Genomic DNA, 23,845 nt, shown 5'->3' on the forward strand with positions numbered 1-23,845 from the left:
TTTTTTTTTTTTTTTTGCCAGAATCCAAGCACACAGTGATGAAGTTGGGTTTTCTTCCTTTTCTTTTTGTTAAGATATTGCAAATGAATTTAAAAGCAATTCTATGCCACCCTTTGATCTCTCTAGAATGTATCTTACATTTTACTGGTTGATTAAAACTTGGTAAATGTGTTACATGGCTTACTGAAGCTTAAATTTCTGTAAAAACACTATATGTGATATAAAATGACAAATACAGGTTATTTATTTGTCCAAAATGCTTGTGACCAGGAGTGTCTTGCATTTTTCTTTTTAGAATGTCTGCATATATCTGATAAGATATTTCATGTGGCAGTGAGGTCCTAGCTATCCCCATATAACATTCCTGTTTCATATACATCTTTTACAAATACTCTACATTTACAAATATTTCTGCATGTCTTACCTGATGTGCTTAAAATGTACTTCTAAAGTATTTAAAATGCTGTGTTAGACTGAGAATTTTGAATAATCTCATTTAAAGTGATAAATATTGAATTAAAAATTCATCAAGTTATGTTTACATATAATACTAATGAAATACTTATGTTTATAGGGTAAACCAGACTTGAATACAACATTGCCAATTAGACAAACAGCATCAATTTTCAAACAACCAGTGACTAAAGTCACAAACCATCCTAGTAATAAAGTGAAATCAGACCCACAACGAATGAATGAACAACCACGTCAGGTAAGGATCTAATTCATTCTCCAATCTTACTTTTCAGAAAATTCTGGTGTAGTATTTTTTTACCAGACAGAGTTCAAGTGTATTCTGTTTAAAGTGGAATGTATTTGGAAAGAAAATTGTTTTATATCCTAGACTATTACATAAATCCTGAAGAATAAGTATTATAAAATTTAGGTAAAATGTTTTGAGGACAAATTTAAAAAGTTAATTTAAAATAAATAATTAAAATGAACTATAATTTCATACTTTTTGTGTTGTAATATACATCAGACTTGGTTCTGCTAATCATAGTTTCTTAGAAATTATCTTTTTAGGGATAATACCTTGTAGAAGGGTAGAATATGCAGTTTGTTGCTTAGTTAAAATATTTTCTATTTGGAAACAACTTTTTCTTTTTTTTTTGGTTCTGATTTATTTTATGAAATCTGTCCCATCCCTTTTGGAAAATAGAATTAGATAAACATTGTCAATATGGTAAATTGTCCTGTGACTTTCATTTTTGTATAAACTCAATTTATTTTTCTCTTTCTTTTTGTTGCAAGCTGAATTCCACTATAAGCTTTTCTTAGGAAAAAGGTATTATCTGAAAGGCCTCCCTCCAGCTTAATAATGCCATATAGCTAGGGAGGGAGACTTGACAAAATGCTAAACCTTCCCTGTAATATTGCTTATTCATTCCCTAATTGTGGTCAAAAGTTTAGGTGCTTAATGAAGTTTTAGTAACAGTTGGGGTGAGGGAGTGGAGGGAGAAACATCTGTGCATTTTTTTTCCCCTCTCCTTTCTCTGCCTCCTCCCACCTAAGGATTAGAAACACCGTTTTACCTGAGCTTACTCTCCTGTTCCCTTTTAGATGTCTCACTCCACCTTTTCATTTGAATTTGTTTTTCACTAGTCCTTCAAATGTTTCATCTCCAGACTTCATAAAGGAGTGGGCCAAAACTTTCAGACAGTTGCTCTAGAAGAAACTACATAAAGAAATTCAGTTCCCACATCCTCTGTAGTGTTTTTTCCTCTTCAGGTGAGCCAGGAAAACAGAAGATATTTGGAGCCACATTGGATCAGCATCTTGCTATAGATGTCTCAAGATTTGAAGTTCTAAACTTGCTTTACTGTTGGTCCCCAAGAGATTCAACAGGGGCCATGTAAGTGTATCACATCCAATATAAAAGATGCGTACCTGCATGTGCCTTTAGGCTCTTATCACCACTTAGGGTTTCTTTGGGCCATTCAGCTTTCTATGTGAGGCTTTTCTTTTCTGTTTTACTATGCACCCAGGATAGTACATTCATTACAGCAGAGAAGGGATTCTGCCATTCTGGACTTTGCCCACCTTGATAAAGCCATTCATTCCCTGGTTGTGTTCTTTCTTAGTTACTGTCAGAAGTCTTGAACATCTTGTCTTTTGACTTTTTGTGATTTAAAAAATCATTTCCTCACAAAGCTTTTTATTAATTGAAATTTTTGGAATTATATAATTAGGTTAAACAGTTTGCTTAAAAAATTCCAAAAGATAAAAGTAGAATATAATTTCCAATAATACCACACCACATTAGGAATTTGAGTTGTCTTACTGAGAACAGATAGTATTTAATAGCTTATCTTCATCTTTTCTTTGCTAAATCGTTCTCAGTGAGGTCTGTACACCCAAGTGTTTTGTGTAAAGATCAATTACTTAGACAGTTCTGGTTATTTTAATAATAATTTGTTTTCTGCACCTAAACTCAGATAAAAAAAACTATAGTAATTATACATATTTGCGGAATATGTAGCTGTCTGAGAGATATTGGTAACCTGGAATTTAAAAGCTGAAGTAACCAGACTAGGTGCTCCTTATTCTTTGGTATATTAAATAGTTTTGAGTTTTTCTTCTTCTACTATGGTTTTTGAGATTATTCTGAAGTGAAAACAATATGTTACAAAGGTTAAGTCCCTTCCCCTCCCTCTCTCACCAAAAATGTCATTTTAACCCAGGTCTTTTGAGGGTTTTTTCTTCCTTTTAGCTTGCATAGACCAGAAGTGTTAAAATTATGTAGTAGGTTACTTCTCCAAAAGCATGGGCTATTTTTCACTTTATCCTTATATTTGACAGTATTTACTGGGTACTTTTGATTATACTAAGATATTAGTGTGGTCTTTTCTCTTTCATTGTCTTCAATGTAGAGTTGAGGTAATTTTTGACTGTTTTGTTCCCAGAAGGATTCCAGAATATAGGACTGTGTATTTGTCAAATACAGCAAAGTAATAAAGAGACAATTTAAAATTGTTATTTTAAAAATCATGGTCTGTAATCTTGAGTATTCCAGTTTGGATTTAGGTTTGTTAGCAGAGGAAAGATGTTGGATTTAATTATATTTTGACATACATACAGTAGATGACTACTACTCAGTCATTATGGAGTAGTAGATAGTTGACCAAATACACAGAGACAAAAATGTTCCTTCCAATTCTGGTACCCATTACTTAGGTTTATTAAACTATACTTGTAATATAAATTGCATATTATTCAATTTGGTGAAGTTATGTTTTATTTAGTAAATGAATTAGACAATAAGATTTCTATTTTTTGAAGTTTCCATAGATAACAGATTATTTTTTCTTTAGCCATGTCACATTATTACAGTAGTCAAGTTAGTGATAATTCCTTTAAGAATGTTGAATTTTGAAGCCTACAACTGGGCTTATGTTTCTGGATCTTAATTTAGGCTCCACTTTCAATAGATTTGAAAGTGATTAATTTACTTTCATAAAAGTAGTAATTCTGTTTTAAAAAACAAACATACTATGCCCAGCAGTGATTACATGGCAGGCTAATATGAATTTTAAAAAACATGTAAAGTGTAAATTTCTAATGTATTGACTGTAAAAAAATCTTAGTTTAAAAAGTACAAATATGCATATGTAAAAGAAAGTACATTAAATTCAGTACAGCATTCACTAGTGATTTCTGCCTGTAATTAAAATTGTACAGTAGAAAATATATAAGATTTTGAAGTAGCTAGCTTATATATATATATATATATATGCTACTTTATATATATAGCTTATATATATACATAAGCTAATTTATATATATATATATAGCTATTTTATATATATATATTCAGCATATTTGATATTGTCTTTTCATTATATTGAAAGGAAACCTGGAATGAGGTGGAGGACACTCTACCAACTTTTCATTGCAAACAGTAACATCACTGAAATATCCTTATTTAGCCAGATATATAAAATCCATTCTAATATTCTGTTTAGTTTAAATTATTTTTGATTTTGTTGGTAGGGGAGTCATTCCTAGTTTACCTCTTTCAATATATGAAAAACTCACATTTCTAATTCTTATTTCTTTCATATTGTCATCTTTGATGCCTATTAAGTCTCTTGTTTGTCATTCTTTTATCCTCACATTGAAGCAATTTCATCTTTAAATTATATTTTCATTTTAATTATTAAATTATGGATGCTGATAGGCTCTCAGGGTTTTAGATAATTTATGAATATTCCATTTCTTATAGAATATTCACTTTTTTGTAGAAATAAACATTTAAAGCCAGTGTAGGAGCACATTTGAATCTTCTACTCATTTTTAGATTTTTCCCTTTTATTTTGTTTTGCTAATCCTTCCAAAGGATACAATTTTTATGATTGAGAAATATATCTGCTGGAGCTTAGAGTGCCAGGGCAGATATTATATTTCTTTTCTCTAGACAGAAAAATTGTCTGTTTGGGTAGAGAAAATAGAGGACATGTCCCATACCACTCTAACGCTTTACTCTGTACAGGAATATTGCCAACAGGAGTAACCCCAAAGTGCCAAGTAAATGCTACAGACAAATGCTATACATGTTCACAGAGTGGGAGGTTATTGTGGCTAGGAGGGTTAGAAAGCTTTAGAAAATTAGACATATGCAGGATTTTGAAGATTGAGATTTAGGAAAGCAAATAGGAGGGAGAGAACATCCCAATTTGGGATAGTAGCTTTTGCAAAGCTATTGGGGAACAAGTGAAAATGAGGAGACAAGGGCTAGGGATTTAGCTCAGTGGCACAATACTTGCTTGGCAAGCACAAGGTCCTGAGTTTGATCCCTAAAAAAAAAAAAAAAAAAAAAAAAAAAAAAAAAAATTAACAAGTTGGTTGGAAATAAAGATAATTATGGGAAGTAATTGTAACTGAGTGGTTCAGGTTGTTGAAATTTTCTTAAATACTGTCTTTACAAGTTTTTAAAATGTTATCTTTTGCTTTTTTCATAATAAAGAAATTTGGAATAGATAAAAGTAAAAATAACTCCTTTTCTTTTTTCTAATGCAACCCTATCTCTTATGATTTTAATATTTTCTCTCATTTTAATGAATTTAAAACAATATAGCAATCATGTACATGTTTAAAAATTTTCACACAGTTTTATGTAATCTGTATCTATAATTTTCACATTAATTGTATATGATGCCAACAATTGCATATTATGCTAGCATATGATTTATTTAAATGTTTCACTATTAGATGTAGCAGTCTATTGAGTTTCTTTATGCATATAAGTTTCTTCCTATATTTACAATGTTTCCTTGGGTTACATTACAAGAAATACGATTATTGTGGATATTTATGAATTTTGATATATGCCATCAAGCATTTTCAAAGAGCTGTATCAAATTAAAAGATCATTAACAAGTTAAATGTATTTCAGTTTCAACTTACCTTTTATGAATTGTTTATAATCAAAACATTTTTTGTAATTGAATATCTTATAAAGGTATTGCATTTTTAAATTTATATTTGAATACATATAAAGTTGAATAGACTGAAACATTTGTGTTTAATTTTACAAATGAGAAATGTTTAGAAAATTTTGAACTAATGTGTGGCTTTTTTATTACCCTCTGAGCTGAACTTGAATATATCTTCTCGTGGTCTTAGGCTAATTCCGACATCTGTGCTCTTGATGCATTCCCTTGTACCTTCTCTTATCCAATGGATTAAGTTAACCAGTTTTTATCCTCAGCCTGAAAGAAGCCTGGCTTTTTCCCCAAAGCATTTCAATATTTTAAAGTGTTTCTCATCTTAAAAAAATTATTCACTCTAATCCATATCCCCCCCCTTGTTTTTGTTTTTTTTTTTTGGTTTTTTGAGACAGGGTCTCGCTATGTAGCTGAGACTGACCTGGAACTCACTATGTAGCCCCGGCTGGTCTCAAACTCACAGCGATCCTCCTGCCTCAGCCTCCTGAGTGCTGGGGTTACAGACATGAGCCACCATGCCCAGCTATTCCATATTCCCTTTTAATTTTTTTTTCTTTTCTCTTTACAGTGACACTTCTTATAATAATGTGTGTATATTTAGTACTTAAACTCTCATTTGATTTTTATATTTCTGAAGTATTACTTTTATTCTTACTATGTCATTAAAATTGTTCTAATCCAGATTGCTGCTCATCATGATTAAATTGAATGAACAGTGTTCAGTCCTTAAGTTAGTTGGTCTGTTTTAGCATTAGGTACTGTGATTACCCCTACTTCTACAGTCAGTATCATTTTTTTGAGGATGATGTGCTACTTTCTTGGTTTTCTTCCATATTTGTTTTTTTTAAACCCCTCTATAAGGTTCTTTATTCTGTAGCTTTTAAATGAACTTTGCCAGTATATATTATGGGTCTTTTTCTGTTTGTAACACTGACATGGATTTCATTCTGTCCCATGACTTCACTTAGCACTTGTACATTAATGATTCCCAAGTCTGTATATTTATCTTGAGCTTTAGTTGTTTGTATCAGTACACTTTCTAAGTTTTACATTTGAAAATCTCACCAGTGCTTGTAAACTCAGCCTACTGTCAAGCCTGCATTTTCTTCTTTGTGCTTTATTTCTGAAAAAGTACTCCTGTTCAACACCTGCTTTTTCCTAAACCTGAGCATCTTCTCATCTTATCTTTCACCCTAAACTTTTAGTTAGCCAAGAAGTCCTATTAACTCTACTTTCTGAATGTTCTCTTGCTCCATCCTTATACCAGGTACCTATCATTTTATTTCATTTCTCTGTATCCTGTCTTATTCCTTTCAGTTACTTCTTATTACAGTCAGAAGCTCTTCTGACATGAAAATCTTGTAGTATTTGGCTGAAAACCCTTGCAGCTTCTGTTGGTTTTTAGGATAAAGTCAAAATACCTTAAGATGACTCACAAAGCTTTTCTTCATTTGTTTTTTGCTTACTTGTCTGGCCTTACTTCACAGTCAAATCATAGGGATTTTTTTAGCTTTTTGAACATACTTTTCATCCCCTACCCCTTCCCTTCATATGCCCCGACCATATTTCATGTTGTTCTCTTTCCCACCTTCAGTTGGCTGTTGCCTACTTATTCCTGTTCAGAAAACCAGATTCTTTTTTCTTTAACCAGATTCTTTAAGTGTAGATTTAGACTCAGTTTTTCTTCTTTATCCTCATCTGATTTTAAGTGTATTGCAGTTACTGCTTGCTTTATCTATGGTCTTTCCATTGTGTCAGTTCATATGTATTTCTCGAATTAATTGAATTGAATTAATTATTCCTGCATTCAGCTATCTTTTATTGATCCTTTTAGTGGGAATACAGTGAACAAAATAAATTCTGCACTCTCTTGGAACTTACCATCTAATGTGACACATAGAGAGCTTTCAAGTACACAGATGGTGTGTCATGTTCTAAAATAGAGGACTTCAGGGCCGGGGATTTAGCTCAGTGGTTCTGCTGCCTGCTTTGCAAGTACAAGGACCCGAGTTTGATCCCCAGTACAAAAAAAAAAAAAAGGACTTCAAAAATAGAAAAATATGGAGAAAACATTTTAGACACAGGTCTTAATATGACTCTTATGTGTAGTTTGAGGACTGAGGGCTGGGAATTCTTTGAAGAAACTTGTAGAGGAGGTTAGGACATAAATGGTAAGGCTTGCTTTATTATGGTCATGAAATAATTGACAGAGTTTGTTGATCAGTTGTATCTACATGAAGAATCTTAGAATCAACTTCCTGAGAGATGTGTTATTCACAGAAATATGGGAATACTGAATGGTAGCACAGTATTTAAAAAATAATAAAATATGAATTTGAGTATTAGAAAATTTATACTCTTAAACATTGGATATCAAGGTAGTAAAAGATGATGGGTTGGAGCCTAAAAGTGAAAACCAGTTTTGAGATACCAACTTACTATTCTTTATAGAATTAAGAGTTATAGCTAAAGTATTATATTTGAAATTTAAAAATTTATGCATAACTTCTTCATTATGTGTTTAATTATCATATGTTTTCTAGTCCATTTTAAAATATGAAACTGTCATGTGGAAGACCCATGGAGTTTTCGGAAATTTTTATATTTCTCAAAGTAATAGTACTAGATGAAAACAAATAACATTTTAAAAAACTTAGTTTTCATAGCAGTAGTTTAATACTCTAGCTTTTTATGTCTTTTAGTCCCATTTTCAGAAGCATTTATTCTTAGTATTTCCCTTTATAATTCTCATCATATTTCTAAATAATACACTTATTAGGCTGTGTCTTTGTTAATTTTAGGCATCATTTCTTGACTGTTCCAATGGTAAATGAATGTATAGCTTTTTTTTTCCCCTTTGTTTTGCTTTCATGCTCCTAACCTAGTTGTGTCCCAGTTTTAGGTAAATAGGTTAAATAGTCAGGGTTTACATTTTTCTTGTTGACAATATTCATGGGTAAGACAAGTGATCTTGTAATCACCATGCCTTTCACTAATAACTCTTTTTGTTGTTGTTTTACTCTTTGTAATTGGATTCTAGGTTTTCCATATTAATTTTACAGTTACTCTTTTCTGATGCTCTAAAATTTTCTTTCTTCCCTCACTCCCTCCCTCCCTCCTTTCCTTCCTTTCCTTTCCTTTCCCTCCCCGTTTCTTTTCTTTTCTTTCTTTCTTTCTTTCTTTCTCCACCCCACCCCCTTTCTCTCTTGGCAGGCACTGGAACCACTGAGCCAAATATCTGGCCCTGGTGACCGTATTTTTAATTCTCAGTGACTTGGTCTTCATCTTCACATAAATCATTACACTCTTGTTTCATGGGTATAATCTGTTAATTCTTTTAGTATATTAGTTATAGGGATGTTTTTATTTGTTGATACTAGTTTTTTTCCTGCTCTCTCCATTGACTTGTTTGTTTATTTTGGGATTATGTCTTCTCTGTTTGTTTTTTTGTTTTTGAGACAGTCTTGCTATGTAGGTCAAACTGGTCTTGAACTCACTATGTAATTCAGGCTATGCTTGAACTTGGTGAGGATCCTCCTGTTTCAGCCTGCTGAGTGCTGGGATTATAGGCATCACCATCAAGTTTGACTAAAGGGGTTATGTATGTCTTGTTGGCTGTTGTTACATTACATCAATTAACACGGTAGCACATGTTTCTAGTTTTGGGTTTACACCTAGGAAGAGAATTGCTGGGTCATGGAATATACAGTACATATATTCAGTTTTATTACATACTACCAAATTACTTAGCAAGTGGTTATTCGAAGTTAGACTTATACTACCACTATACAGCTGATTCAAATCCTTGTCAAGAATTATTATGGTCAGTCTTACAATTTGAACATTTTAAATAAGTTTAGTAATATTATTTTATGGCCTCAACTTGCATTTCCTTGGCAATTAATAATACGGTACTAATAAGTAACTATCTGTTTTTTTGTTGTTGTTGTTTTGTTTTTTTGGTTTTTTGAGACAGGGTCTCACTATGTAGTTGAGACTGACCTGGAGCTCACTATGTAGCCCAGGCTGGGCTCGAACTCACAGCCATGCTCCTGCCTCAATCTCCCGAGTGCTGGGATTATAGGCATGTGCCGCCACACCCGGCAGTAACTATCTGTTTATAGTCATATAAATATAATATTTATAAAGTACCCATTGAAGTTATATGCTGTTCTTTTAGGTCATTCTTTTCTCATTAACTGTGAGAGTTCTTTATATTTTTGAATATAATTTATAATATTTGCACTCAGTATGTTTATTCTCTTTTAAATCTCTTAATGTTGTCTTTTGATAAATATAGACCCATAATTTTACCCCCTTTTTTGGTACCAGGGATTGAATTCAGGTCCTTGAGCTTGCAAGGCAGACAGCAGAACTAAATGAACTAAATCCCCAGCAAGACCAATAATTTTAAGCAAGTTAAGAGGTGGATCAGAAATTGGTGGAACTTCTGGTGTCCTGTTGATAACTCTATGGTTTCGCCTAGGTGGTAGTTACACAAGTGTGTTTATTTGAGAAATTTAAATGCGCTGTATGCTTAAGGTTTTTTTGGTTTTTTTTGTTTTGCTTTGTTTTTAACCTTTGTAGATAGAATTTTAGTGAAGATTTGCAAAAAGAAAAAAGAATGTACTTTATCAATCTATTTCACTTTCTATGGCTTAAGAAATGTTTGTTTACTCCAGAGTTACTTATATTACTTTATGTTATATTCTTGAAAGTTTCTTTTATATTTAAACATATAATTCATCTGGAATTGACCTTTGTGTTTCATGTGAGGTAGATTCCCCTCTTCTTTCCATATGAATATCCAACAAACCCAGCACCATTTATTGAAAAGGACTTTGCATTGTCACCTCTGTCACAGACAAGATGCTTATATATCTGCAAGTAAATTTTTGAACTCCTTATTTTATTCCTTTGATCTGCCTGTATATGTGCTTCTGGGCTTCTTGTTCTCTTTTGTTGGTGTGTCTAGTCTTTCTTAATATTGCACTGTCTATCACTATAGCTTTATATAAAGTCTTGATATATAGTGATGTAGGTTATGAAGCTTTGATACTCTGGTTCAGAATTATCTGATTATTTTTGTCTGAAATTTCCACATAAATTTTATATTTAGCTTATCAACATTTTCTACAAAATTTCTTAGGATTTAAATTTATAAATCAATTGAATGTTTTCATAATATTAAATATTAACACGATCAACAAATTTTGTAAGGTTTTATAATTTTCAGTCTAGTCGTGTTATACATCCTTAATTGATTTGTAGTTATTTGATATTTTTTGATTCTACTGTAAATGATAACAATTTTGAATTTCTAATTATCTGTTGCTGTTATAAAGGAATTGATTTTGTGTATTGGTATTGTGTTAATTATTCTAAATTCATTAATTTAAATTATCTGTGATCCTGTTGGACATAATGCATAAACAAATGTCATCTGTCAATGAAAGTTTTATTATATCCTTATCAATTAATAAACTTTTGGCATTATTTCCTTGTCCTATTTCACTGGCGAGGACTGCTAATACATTCTTGAGTAGAATTGATAACAGATATTTTAGCCTCATGTATGATACCAGGAAGCATTTTAAAAATCATTTTATTCCATTAAATGGAAAGTTTGCTAGAGGTTCTTTTGTAAGTATACATTGTCAGTTTAAGGCAATTAAGTTCTATTTCAAGTATTCTAATATTTTTTATGCATATCTATTGAATTTTACTAAAATATTTTTTTCTGGATGATCAAACAATTTTTATTCTGTTATATAATGAATTATAGTGATTGGTTTATGTGATAAATTTCATTGCTTGATTTTATTGAATGTCAACTGGACTACAAATTCCTGGTTCAAGCCTAATGTGGCCAGGATGTATTTTCATTTTTATCTTTTTGGACTTGGTATCATTTTGTTCAGAAGGTTTTGCATTTATATTCATGAAAGAAACTGATTTGCATTTTTCTTTTCTTGTCATTTTCTCATGTTTAATATTAAGGTTTTGCTGGCTTTGTAAAATGAGCTGGGAGATGTTCTTTCGTTATAATAGTTATCTATAAGAGTTTGTGTAAAATTTGCATTTTTCTTTATATGCTTGAAAGAATTCTGAAGTCATATCATAATTTTTTATGAGAAAGTTTTAAATTGCAGATTCACTTTATTTAATAGGTACACTGATTGATATTCATACATTCTATTTCTTTCTATACCAGTCTTTTAATGTGTTCTGGGAACTTGTACCTTTCATAATTTTTGGATTTAGTACCTCCTGTACTGTGGATTGAGCCTAGGCCTATACTGAGTATTGAGCCATACATGGTTGGCAAGTGCTCTGTCACTGATGTGTGTCCTCAGTCTTTTTAGTAATATTTTTATTATTTGTGGCATCTGTTCTATTTTTTCTGATATTGAAAGGTAGAATGAATTATTAAGGAGACCTTTAACAAATTTTTATGAGAAAGTTTTAAATTGCAGATTCACTTTATTTAATAGGTACACTGATTGATATTCATACATTCTATTTCTTTCTATACCAGTCTTTTAATGTGTTCTGGGAACTTGTACCTTTCATAATTTTTGGATTTAGTACCTCCTGTACTGTGGATTGAGCCTAGGCCTATACTGAGTATTGAGCCATACATGGTTGGCAAGTGCTCTGTCACTGATGTGTGTCCTCAGTCTTTTTAGTAATATTTTTATTATTTGTGGCATCTGTTCTATTTTTTCTGATATTGAAAGGTAGAATGAATTATTAAGGAGATTTTTAACAAATTTTAAATGTTGTCTATATATATATTTTTCCCCAAAAAAATTCCAATTCCAATTCCAATTCCAATTCCATGAATTTTATTAGTAAGAAAACTTTTATAAAAATTATTTCATTGTAATGAGTTATATTTTATATTGACATTTCTTGCCTTGAAGTAATCTTGGGAGTTTTGCTTTTTATGCCTGTATTGACTTTCTGTTTCTTTGCCATTTCGTTTTATTTTCAGCTTTCTGAGTTTCAGTTTTTTGTTTTTTTGTGTGTTTGGTGCTGGGGATTGAATTCAGGACTTTGTGCTTGTAAGGCAGGCAGGCGGTGGCACCACTGAGCTAAATCCCCGGTCCTCTTGAGTTTCAGTTTTATCTATGTTTCTTACATGCATAAAACTTATAATTGAAGTTTTTTATCTGATCTAAAGATTTTTTTATTTTACTGGTGAGTTTACTACTATATTTAGTATTGATATTTTAGATACATTCAGTCTTAATTCTACTACTGTCTTTATATGCTTTTAAAAAGTATTTTGTTATTTTGTGATATTTTAATTTTTGTTCTTTGTTTTGAGTTTTCTGTTCTCAAGGGCTGGAGATTTAGCTTAGTGGTGCTGAGCTTACCTTGGAACCTCTGGGTCCTAAGCTGGTTCTCCAGTACCAATAAATAAATAAATTCGTATCTCTGATAACTTGTGAGGACTTATAATCTGATTTTAAAAATTCTAGTCATTGCTTAATGTTATTTTAAATAGTACATCTGTATTTCTATTTTACAACTTATTGACATTATAAAAAATTAGTATCCATTAGTGTCCCACTATAAAAAGTTTGGAATTAACTACTGAAATGAGCTTTTTTCTTTTTTTTAATTAGATGTGTTTGCTGTAATGTTTACACTGCTTGTGGGAATTGGTACATGTACATAACACACTGTACTTTTTTTTTACCCTTTCCTTCTGCCTCCATTTCTTGCTTCCCTTCCCATTTGAGAAAGATCTATCTCCCTACTTCCTATTACCTATCTTTTGTTTTGCTCCTTATTTGTATTTTGGGTTTCTCATATAAGAGAAACCATGTTATATTTGTGTGTCTGATTTGTTTTATTTAATATGATAGTATCAAGATATGTCCATTTTCTTACAAATGACTCAAGCTTATATTTCTTTATGGCAGAGTAGTGCTGTGTTGTGTATAAATACCACATTTTCTTTATTCATCTGTTGATGGACATATAGGACAATAGCTTTCAAGGTTTAGCTATTATGAATTGTGCTGCTATATTAACTTTAAGGACACTTTTCCTAAGGGCACCTCTTCTGATAAACAACAAACAAAAAAATATATATTAGAGATCAAATTTCCTGCAGTTGAGTGGGTTTTGAAATAAATAATTTATTCAAATAATAATATTTTAAATTATTAGAGTAAAAGACACATTACTCTTAAGTTCCATTAAAGTACTCCCCCTTACTTTGAACACACTTATCCCATAATCCTTGGCACTTCCTAAAGCAGTGTTGGAAATTCTTTTTCATGCTTTTAGTTACACTGTTGTATCTGCCTTGATTTCCTTGATCAATTCAAAATATTTATGTTGCATAATCATTTTATCTTTGGGAAGAGCAGAAATTGCATGTTGCCCGATATGGTGAATAAGATGGGTGAGGACACATCATACTGTTTTCACAAGCCTGCCTTTCTTTTTATTGTGCTTATTAGCAGCATTCACCATATTTTGGGGGTTTTTTTTTTGGCACTGGGGATCGAACTCGGGCCCTTGCACTTGTGAGGCAGGTGGTAGAAGCACGGAGCTAAATCCCTGGAAAGTCACCACCTAATAACACTCACCAAAGAGGACTTACAGAACTGCTTCAGAAAGTGGCAAGAGTGATTGGATGATATGTGTGTTCAAAGTAACCAGGAAGGAATATTTTGTAGCAATGTGTCTTTTACTGTAATGTATTTTTAAAAATTTATTCCCCATGTATTTTGATTATCTCTTCTATATTGTTGGTTTTACATATTATATAAACAAAGAGGTGTGACCTGCATACTATCCTCACAGAACTTTCAATGTAATAAGGAAGACAAATATTGAACAGATAATTCCAAGAATGCTGACAGGTGATAAATACATGGAGGAGAGAATGAGCATATATGAACTTATGTCCTTATATGGACTTATGTACCAATAAAAAACGATTATATCTTTCTGTGGGAGCACATGAAACATTTAGGAACTGTGAATGATTTCATGGATTTAAGATAATGGCAACTTTCAGGCATTTGAAAAGAGTAAGTTAGGAAGCATTCATGGTAAAATCAAGATGACCACAGCAAAGTTTACTGCTCCTTCATCTTCATTAACCCTAACTTTTGTTTTAAACTTCATCCCTCTATCCTAAGACAACAAATCTTTTTAAATGATTGAGCCAGGAGTAGAGTATTCAGCTGCCAAAAGAAGCTCTATCTTCCTGTATGTACTCCCTCTGATGAGTCACAATTTCATCCCACAGATATTTGAGTGCCAGTTATATGTTTATATTAATGTTATGTTGCTAGTTGCTGGATTAGCAACTGGTTTGGCCTCATATTCTTGACAAAGATGAAAATGTGCAGATTAAAACTGAACAACATTTTAGAGTAACTTTTAATGAGCATTAACACATTTTGTTACATACTTTAAAAGGTATATCACATCTTTTTTTTTTTTTTTTTTTTTTTTTACCGGGGATTGAACTAGGGTTCTTGCACTTGCAAGGCAGGTCACTGAACCACTGAGCTAAATCCCTGGCCCCCCCCCTTTTTTATCACATCTTTTGAATTTTAAATAACTTCTGTTCAAAAAATGATTATAGTCATCTTTCTTGGCTAATTATTAGGTGTTCTAATTTGTTGCAGAACAGTAGTAGAGAATACCAGAGTATCCAGAGAATCACCGTAAAAGGCAGACTTTCCAAAGTCCCTTTACAGCAGGTGAATATGACAGTGGAATGAGGTAGAGGAGGCTTGAGTCAGGATTGGATATGCTACATTACAGTAACCTTGAGCAAGGTCAGAGTTTACAATAGTAGGGTCAGATCTTGAATTAGAAAGAAAAGAGTGAATGGAGAGTAAGGAAGTAAGACAAGTTTCTCCACTAGCGGTAGGAGAAAGGTGAACATGGCTTGAAAGAGAAGCAGCATAAATGAGGACGTGTTTTAGGTTGTCTATTCAAATGTGCTTGTCTTTTCGAGGGAAGAAACCTGAGGAGAGGAAGGGAGAAGATGAGAAATGTGAGAAAAATTGGTCATAATGATAAGGCAAGCTCAGGAAGAGGCAGAGAGCTGAAGTGTATGAGTATGGGGACAACCTCAAGACAGCGGGATACCTATTTCTCAGAGATAAGGTGACACCTGAGGTAGACAGTGGTGTTTCTAGTCACCTGTGGACTCAGTGACTAAACATAATATCCAGCTTACGGTGTTTAAGATAAGCAAAACGAAATAGTTTTGTTTTGTGGTGCTGGGGGTGGGACCCACAGTCTTGAGCATGCTAGGCAGGTGCTCTACCCCTGAGCCATACCTTCTCTTGAAGAAGGTAGATATATGAAAACTTTAGACAAATTTTGTTTAGTTTCATTACGGAACTTCAGCATGTTTCTATGCGGTTAATTATTTTTCTTCCAGTGGAGATTATATTTTCAAATGGGAACTGCATTTTAAGATAATTTATGAGGGCTAAATAAAGTTTTATTTTCTATGTGCCTGAGTTTGGTGAGTCTTTTTTTTTTTTTTTTAAGGTTAAAAGTAGCCAGGCCTAGTGATAGCTACATACTAAGAATTGGTGGAATTGGAATGTTAAACATCAACCTGCCTGTTGTACTTTATACTATATCTATACACGAGCACTGAAAATCATTTTATTTGCAGTTGTGCCTTTCTCAGTAGTTAGAGACAGATTGCCACATGATATGATCTCTGATCCTGGAAAATACAGAGAGTGCCTTCTAAAATCTGTACAAACAGACATTTTCTAGCATAATGTGTGTGAAATTAGAATTCATGTTTCAGATATTTGGAACTGTATGTCTTTCAATAGAAACAATATTATAATGGTCCTTAAGCATCTAAGTCAGCCCATTAAAGGCCATTTAATCTAAAGAGTGTCTGAATTATTAGCAGTACTTACTGTTTATAACCATGTGTCTATCAGAAAATACGTTGAACTTCAACTTTTAAGCTAAGAAATGTTTCTCCTAATTCTGCTCTATTCTACTCACTAGTTGACTGATGCATCCCTTTTCCCATCTCGTAACTGCCTAGTTATTTAGCATTGCAAAAAGAGGCACCAAACACAGGTTACTCTCACAAAGCCCAGAATTGAGCTAGGACAGTGGCTCTGTGCAAAGAAGTGCTCTGTAGTGCTGGTTTATGCCAGCAGAGGGCTGTACTTGCTGTTTCTTCTGTGAGATCTGGGTCCCTGCTATTAAATGTCCCTCCTCCTATCTTTCACTTTCTTTGGACCAGTAGTTCTTAATTGGAACCAGTTTTGCCTTTCTCTTTTACTTCCTGACATCCAGGGATATTTGCCAGTGTCCAGAGACATTTTTGGTTGTTACCACTAGGATGTGCTATTGGCATTTAATGAGTGTAGATCAAAGATGGTGCTAAATATTGACTTGAAGTGCCAGTAGTGCCAGCAATGAGAAATCATTGGAGTGGTCAGGGCTTTGTTATTTTCCCTCTTGATTCATAGCAGCACAGAAATGTAGTTTGTAGTCCCTGATTCTCTTCCACCTTTATTCTTGACACAAGCTCAGAGCACTTTTGAGTTTTTTCTGAGCTTTACTATCATTACAACATGTGAACAGATAGATTAAAAATAACTGGAAAATTATAGTTCAGGAAATCTTAATTAAAAGCTATCCATTTTATCCAAACTAGAGAAAACTTCTGATTGTCTGTAGGCTTCAATCCATTCTTTGGGTGATGGTTTTTCTGTCCCTAAGGCTTCCCTTCTCACTTCCTCTTACTGCTCAGCTGTTTAGAGCCTTGGGCTCTTCACTGTTCTTACCAGTGAGGAATGGAGGGGAGAAAAACTCCTTGGGTTATTTTAATGAACAATTAGGAGAGGGTTCCCTTTTTTCCAGCCAGAACTATTTTCTGTTGCCTTCCTTCCTTTAGGAAATTCACAGGATAAGACCATATTACAGCATTTCGCTAAGCTCTGCTGTACAGCACAGGGGCCTCCTTTCTCTGTCCCTTCTTTTAATGTTGTCCTATACCACCAGCACTATTGTGGGCACTTTTGTGAGTTATGCAGTTATAGTAGGCCTAATTCTTTGAAGAAACCTTCAAATTAGACGGTTTCCATGCTTGGTTTAAGCTCTGCTGCTGTCCTTGAAATTCTTAACACAATTTGAACAAGAAACCTCACATTATTATTTCTGCTGGCCTTGCCAATAGGCTACAACTGTAAATATCTTAAAACTGTTCCTCTTCTCCTTCTTTCTTTTAAACACACTGCTTCTCAGGGTTGGTTAGGAGTACTTTGTTATTCTTATCAAAGTATACCAGCAAGAAGTCTCCAGCTAAGAGAGAAGAGCAGTTTCATATGAATATACTCACTCTTCAGTTGCTACTGTCTTTCAGAATTATTTTTGCTTTGTTTATACTTATTAATTTTACTAAAATGATTACTTCTTAAGCACTATTATATGATCCATAGTGTGCTACAACATATAGATGAAACTTTTTTTTTTTTGTACCAGGGATTGAACTCAGGACCTTGTGCTTGCGAGGCAGGTGCAGTGGCACTGAGCTAAATCCCTGGCCCCATGGATTTTTCTATGTTGGGTGCATTCAAGTGTTTATAAATCTTCTTCATTTAATTTACATAATGCTTTGATATTATTTTTATTTTCCAATTTTAGTATTTATAGAGTTTAAGTTAGCTGTCCAAGGTTTGTACAACTAGTGATAAAGTAAGAATTACTCTTAGGGCTTGAAATACTTCGCTCCAAGCTCTCCTTGATTTGAGGGTTTGTGTTGAAAAGTCTGTTGTGATTCTGATGGGCTTTCCTTTATAGGTGATTTATTTCTTTTCTCTAATGGCTTTTAGTATTCTGTTCTTGTGTTGGATTTCTGAAATCTTGACTATTATATGCCTTGGTAAAGATTTCTTTTGATCATGGCTAATTGGAGTTCTATGTGCCTCATTTATCCGTATATTAAATTCTTTTCCCCTTAATGTAAGAATTTAAATGTGGGTTTGTTGCAGTGGCACAAAAGGATGAAAGATTACTTAGAGTCAATGTCCAATCCATACTCCAGGAGGACTCAGAGGGGCTGCCTTTAGTGTCAGAAAGTCTCAAAGGACAGCCCTGAACTGAAGCCTCTGTGGCCTTTCATTGATAGAACCAGGAAGACTCATGTAGGTGACAAGGGAATAACAGGGGAAGATGAGGATAGTCTGTTAAATGACTGACTTTGGGACCAAATTAAATGATGGAGAAGTATGGGGAAGACAAAGGCCAGAACGTCACTTCTTAAGGCAATGCATTTTGAGCATACTGACTTGTGGCCCAGTAGACTCTCTTTAAATCTTTATCCATGCATTTTATAGGTTTTAGGCTTCTGGCTCCAAAAGCCCCTTATCTCTGCATATCCATCTCTGTATACCTCTGGCCAAGGCCCCCACAGGATTTGGTCTGAATTTTAGCTCCTCCTATCCCATTCACTCTGCTACTCAGAAGTTAGAAATTCCTATCCTTAGAGCTGATTGTCAAGTTGAGGTCATGAGTAAACATGAAATGTTGATATCTTTGTGGCACGTGATTTTTAAAAACACTGAACAGATACATCAATGCTTTTCAAATTGAATATAATGGTGGATGAAAGTAATGCTGGTATATTTGATATAGATACTTTTCAGTGTGGTCATGACAAGTAGTGTTAATGTAATTAATCTTTAACAGTACTGAAAAGTCTTGAGTTACGTAGGTTTAGTAAATCAATCTTCCCATCCTTCCATTTTATGAAACACTTTCCCCCATATATTGTTACTGTCACTTACCTGGAAGTATTTTCTTAGAGAAGAGATCTCAATCTTTAATTTTCATCCACTGAAAGAAATGTTGGCATGAAGTGTGGTTAACATTTTCATTGAGGTCTAAGAAAAATAACTTGCAGAAAATATATATAACACCATTTTGGAGGGTTTTATCATGTGAATTACCTCAAATTACAGTTTGGTATGTCCTTAAATCTCTTTATGAGATTTAGCTAAATATATCACCAGCCTAGACTCTTAACTCTGCATCAGGAGAAGGCAGACATCAGGCATAATTTGTCTAGGATTGCTAAGTGACACAGTATTTATTTCTTATGCTTCCTGAAATGGATATTTATACTGAAGTGAATTAAGAATAACTTGATAATTTCTTAGCACTTATTGTTTCTTTGTTTTTTTTGGTACTGGGTATTGAACTCAAGACCATGCGCTGGTGAGGCAGGCAGCAGCACCACTGAGCTACATCCCTGGCCTCTTAGCACTTATTGATCTGTCATTAGCCTCTTGAATAGTAGGATCTGATGCCTGTATTCTTAAGATATGGAACCAAGCATGTAAATACTTTTGCACAATTTTTGTTAACAGCACGACTGTTTAATCATCTGTCTATTCCACCAACTAGCTGTATAACATTTGTTAAGTTACTTAACCTCCCCAAGCTCCAGTTTCTTTACCTGTAATAGGAGTGATAAATAACCCTTCCAAACTGCTGTAGCAAAAAGTAACTGAATTCCTGTACCTAAAACACTTAGCACAGTAATAGGCCTATAGGAAAAAAAGGCACGGTGGCTAAGTAATAGTTCCTTCTTCCTCTCTTCCTCCTGTGTCATCAGGATGTTCTGGGCATAGTCTCACTACAAAACAGAACTTTGGATAAGTCCTTTCTCTACACCTGAACAATTACATTGACTTTTAAATAACCTTCAACATAATGTCCTTCAGCAGTGAAATAATACGAAGGCAAATACCATCCTCCAGTCTTCTTCAAGGAAGAGATCTAATGAGATATATTTTTAGATCATCTGGCATAATTAGTATTAAAACTTGGAGATCTTGGTGATTACTATTAATGTTATTTTGTATCCACTGCCAATCTTTAACCCCCAATCAAATGAAGTATTTATACCAGGATCAGAGTAACCTAAGGTGCTTATAAAGAAATAAAATGCAGCAAGCTACTTAATCCTAGATCTATGGGACAGAATTTCAGAATATACATTTATTATAAGCCACTTTGTATATTGTTCTATGTAAAATCATGTAGAAACATGATTTTCTTAAGCTACTTTCTTGACTAGAGGTAGTTTTTCTCTTGTGTATGCATATAGCATATTCTTACATATTTTTCAAGAGGTGTTTCTTTCTAAAAACCGTCCTAGAGTCTCAAATTAAGGTTACTTTTGCATCTTCATTATTGCAACCTGTCATGTAAAGTTTTGTTTGCTTTTTGCCAAACAAAGCTCCTTGAAGGCAATAGTTACCTGCTATACTAACAACCATCTCCTGTGCCCAGCAAAATACTTTGTATGTAGTGGGCATTCAAAGAATATTTATTGAATTTGAATTTATCCTCTAATTACTTTTTTATTGTAAACCATTTTTTTCTGACCTCCCAACAGAGGTTAAATCTGTTTGGAGTACATGTTAATAAACTTAGGGAGGTGGAGATTAATAATAATAAAGATTATTAGCCTCAGTTTAGAACATCAAAATACCTGTATGTGTTGGCAAATGGTTGTGAGGAAGTGTTAGGATGTGTGTGTGTGTGTGTGTGTGTGTGTGTGAGAGAGAGAGAGAGAGAGAGAGAGAGAGAGAGAGAGAGAGAGAGAATCTGTGTTTCTTGAATATTTTTCATAAGGCAAGTAAACAAATCCTCAAAATCTAAGTTAAATCCATAGCAATTAAAAGCTGAAAGTGCTACAGATGTGTTCTGGGTTAGTTTTTCTTTCAGTAAACATTTGCTTGCTCAACTGACCAAAGAAGTAGCTTTTGTGATGTATCACCACGTTTGCTCTCCGGAAAACTAAGATAGATCAAGTACATGCAGCTGTATTTCCTCTTATGCCCCGAAGGTAGTCACTATGAGAACTATGAAGAGAGGTAGCTGTAGATGAGGTGATTAGTAAGTCCTGAGCTGTAGGAGATTAGAAAGGTACTTTCTCCCAAGATGAATTGCCATATTGCCAATGCTTTAGGGTGGCACTCTTGTGGTTCTAGATGACTTTTATACCCATCCTATGTTTCTTCTTCAGTCAGCTGGTATACTGGGTAGTGCATGTCTAGATTCTTGGTAGTACAGAGTGATGCACACATGGAAGCTGTCCAATTTTTTAATATGTTGGAGTGTGACAGAGAGCAGATACTGGAAGCACTTAGAGAGTCTGGTTGGTGGGGATTTGAGAAGGCAAATAACAGAACAGAAGCACAGTTTGATAGTTTCTCCAAACATTAAACTATTATTTTTTAGTATTGTATTTATTGATACCTTCTTGTTACATAAGGCAGCAAGATTAATCCAAGAAAGCCATTGGATTAGGCGGGTGAGATCAGATTTTCAGCAGGTAGATTGGGATGGATAGGAATGGTTTTTATGAAGTATTCCTGACAGAGAATAGGAGGCTATTATAAAGGAGACACATTCCCAATTTGGAGAGACTAATCATTTGAGTATCATTGTCTTTGGAATTGAGATGGTTGGGAAGAACACCAGGTAAATACAATCATGTAGTAAAACTCTGGAGTTCATAAGTTAGTAGTCTGGGAAACCTTAAATTTAGGCAATAGAAGCCCTCCTCATGCTCTGCTCTCTCCAAATCATTGGGAGCCATAAAGTGGCTGAAAAAATGAAAAAAAAATTCATAGAATTTGGGGAGAAGAGGGACTGTCTTAGAATTCATTTAGTGAAAATTGAATAGAAAAGAGGATGAACCGATTGAGTGAAATGAGATTGGGGGAAGGGAGATGGTGGTGTGGATTGACCATTCCCTTTGAACAGGCCAGAACAGGGGGGATGGTTGTTATATCAACTGGGTAAGTGTGTGCTTATTAAAAACATGAGCGTAAAATTCCAGCGCTCCAGACAAGTGCGTTGTGTTGATCCTTTGTTGTCAGACCCTTCTTCCACCCCACCTCTGGCAACCATCAATATAGCTTTGTCTTTTTAGAATATCATGTTAATTGAATCAAGCAATATAGAAAAGACTATCTGCTTTCAGTATGATGGCCACTATATGTACATTGAAAGTTTTTTTAAATGTAAAGAACCCCCTCTTAATCACTCAAAATGATAAAACAGGGAAGCATCTTAAAAACTAGATGTAGGGAAAGATGAGTTAGGAACATGATGAGATATGAACAGATTTATCTTATGGAGGATTCATTAGTTCTCAGTGAAACAAGGTGGGCTTATTAGCTTTGAGTGCCTACTAGAAAGGATGGGGTAAGTTACTTTGAACTATTAATGTTTTCTTTTCTCAAATTAAACTCCTTCCCTTTCTCTAACTCCCTCCCATCCCCAATCTCTGACTGGCTTCCATAGAGACACACACACACAACCATTTATTGGCATATGAATTTAATCTTTTCTGCTTTTGAACTCTGGTGACACTGCTTTTAGCAATGAAGGAATATGTGCAAAATCCATCTGTGCATATCAGATTCTGACTTTAGCTGTAGCTGAGGGATGTCAGATGACGTGTGTGGGTACTTGATACAATCTAGAGTCATGCACCCACATTTCAGACCAAGATTTTGCAAAATTTTCCTTTCTAACTTGTATAATTTTTCTTCTAAATGATATACATTTAAAAGTTAATTAAAAATGATAGATTCAAAATTATCTTAAAATATCTCATATTGGAGTAAAATATTAGCAGTCATATCTGTCCATAATTCTGATGTTTGCATATGTTTTGTTTTTGTTTTTGAGAGAAGAGTTTGCTGTGTAGTCCAGGCTGATTTGGACTCACTGTGAAGATGAGGCTGGCTTTAAATTTGTGGTGATCCTCCTGCCTCAGCCTCTCAAGTGCTGGGAATACAGGCACACACCACCAAACCCAGCTGTTTCTTTTTTTTTTTTTTTGGCTGTATTTATTTATCTTTGCAAATTAAATTATATATAGAGTCATCCCTTGGTATCCTCAGGGAATTGGTTCCAATACTCTCCAATGGTACCAAAATCTACAAATGTTCAATTCTTATATAAATGCCCAATTTCTTATGTAAAATAGTATAATATTGGTATATAATTTATGCACATCTTCTCTACATTAAATCATTTATAGATTATTTATTATACTTAAGACAATGTGACGTTTTTGTTATATTATATTATTTAGGCAACAATGACAAGAAAGAAAGCTTATCCACTGTAGCTGGTTGAGTCAGTTATATGTAGAACCCACAGATACAAAGGGATGACTGAATATATGCATGTGTGTATGAATGCACATAGACACACTTGTATACCAATGGGTTCTGCATTCATCAATCAGAAATTCAACCAGGTTTGTTTTGTTTTTTGTGGCTGTAATATTCAAAGCAAAGATGGCATTTGTCTACCTAAGAGTAAATAGAAAGCAGATA

At 33.7% G+C, this 23,845-nt stretch overlaps 1 protein-coding gene across 1 annotated transcript in view; it reads left to right on the forward strand.

Annotated features, from left to right (window-relative positions):
• Positions 1-23,845, forward strand: part of Mbd2 (methyl-CpG binding domain protein 2) — a gene marked incomplete at its 5' end in the record, with an annotated part of 64,313 nt that overhangs the window by 16,682 nt on the left and 23,786 nt on the right. The window contains one exon of the mRNA XM_010619719.3: positions 575-712. Within this exon, the coding sequence (XP_010618021.1) occupies positions 575-712 (138 nt within the window). The remainder of the gene's footprint in view (positions 1-574; positions 713-23,845) is intronic.

Source organism: Fukomys damarensis, unplaced genomic scaffold (genome assembly GCF_012274545.1).
Source record: "Fukomys damarensis isolate Sample0158 unplaced genomic scaffold, DMR_v1.0_HiC HiC_scaffold_30, whole genome shotgun sequence".
Lineage (NCBI taxonomy): Eukaryota > Metazoa > Chordata > Mammalia > Rodentia > Bathyergidae > Fukomys > Fukomys damarensis.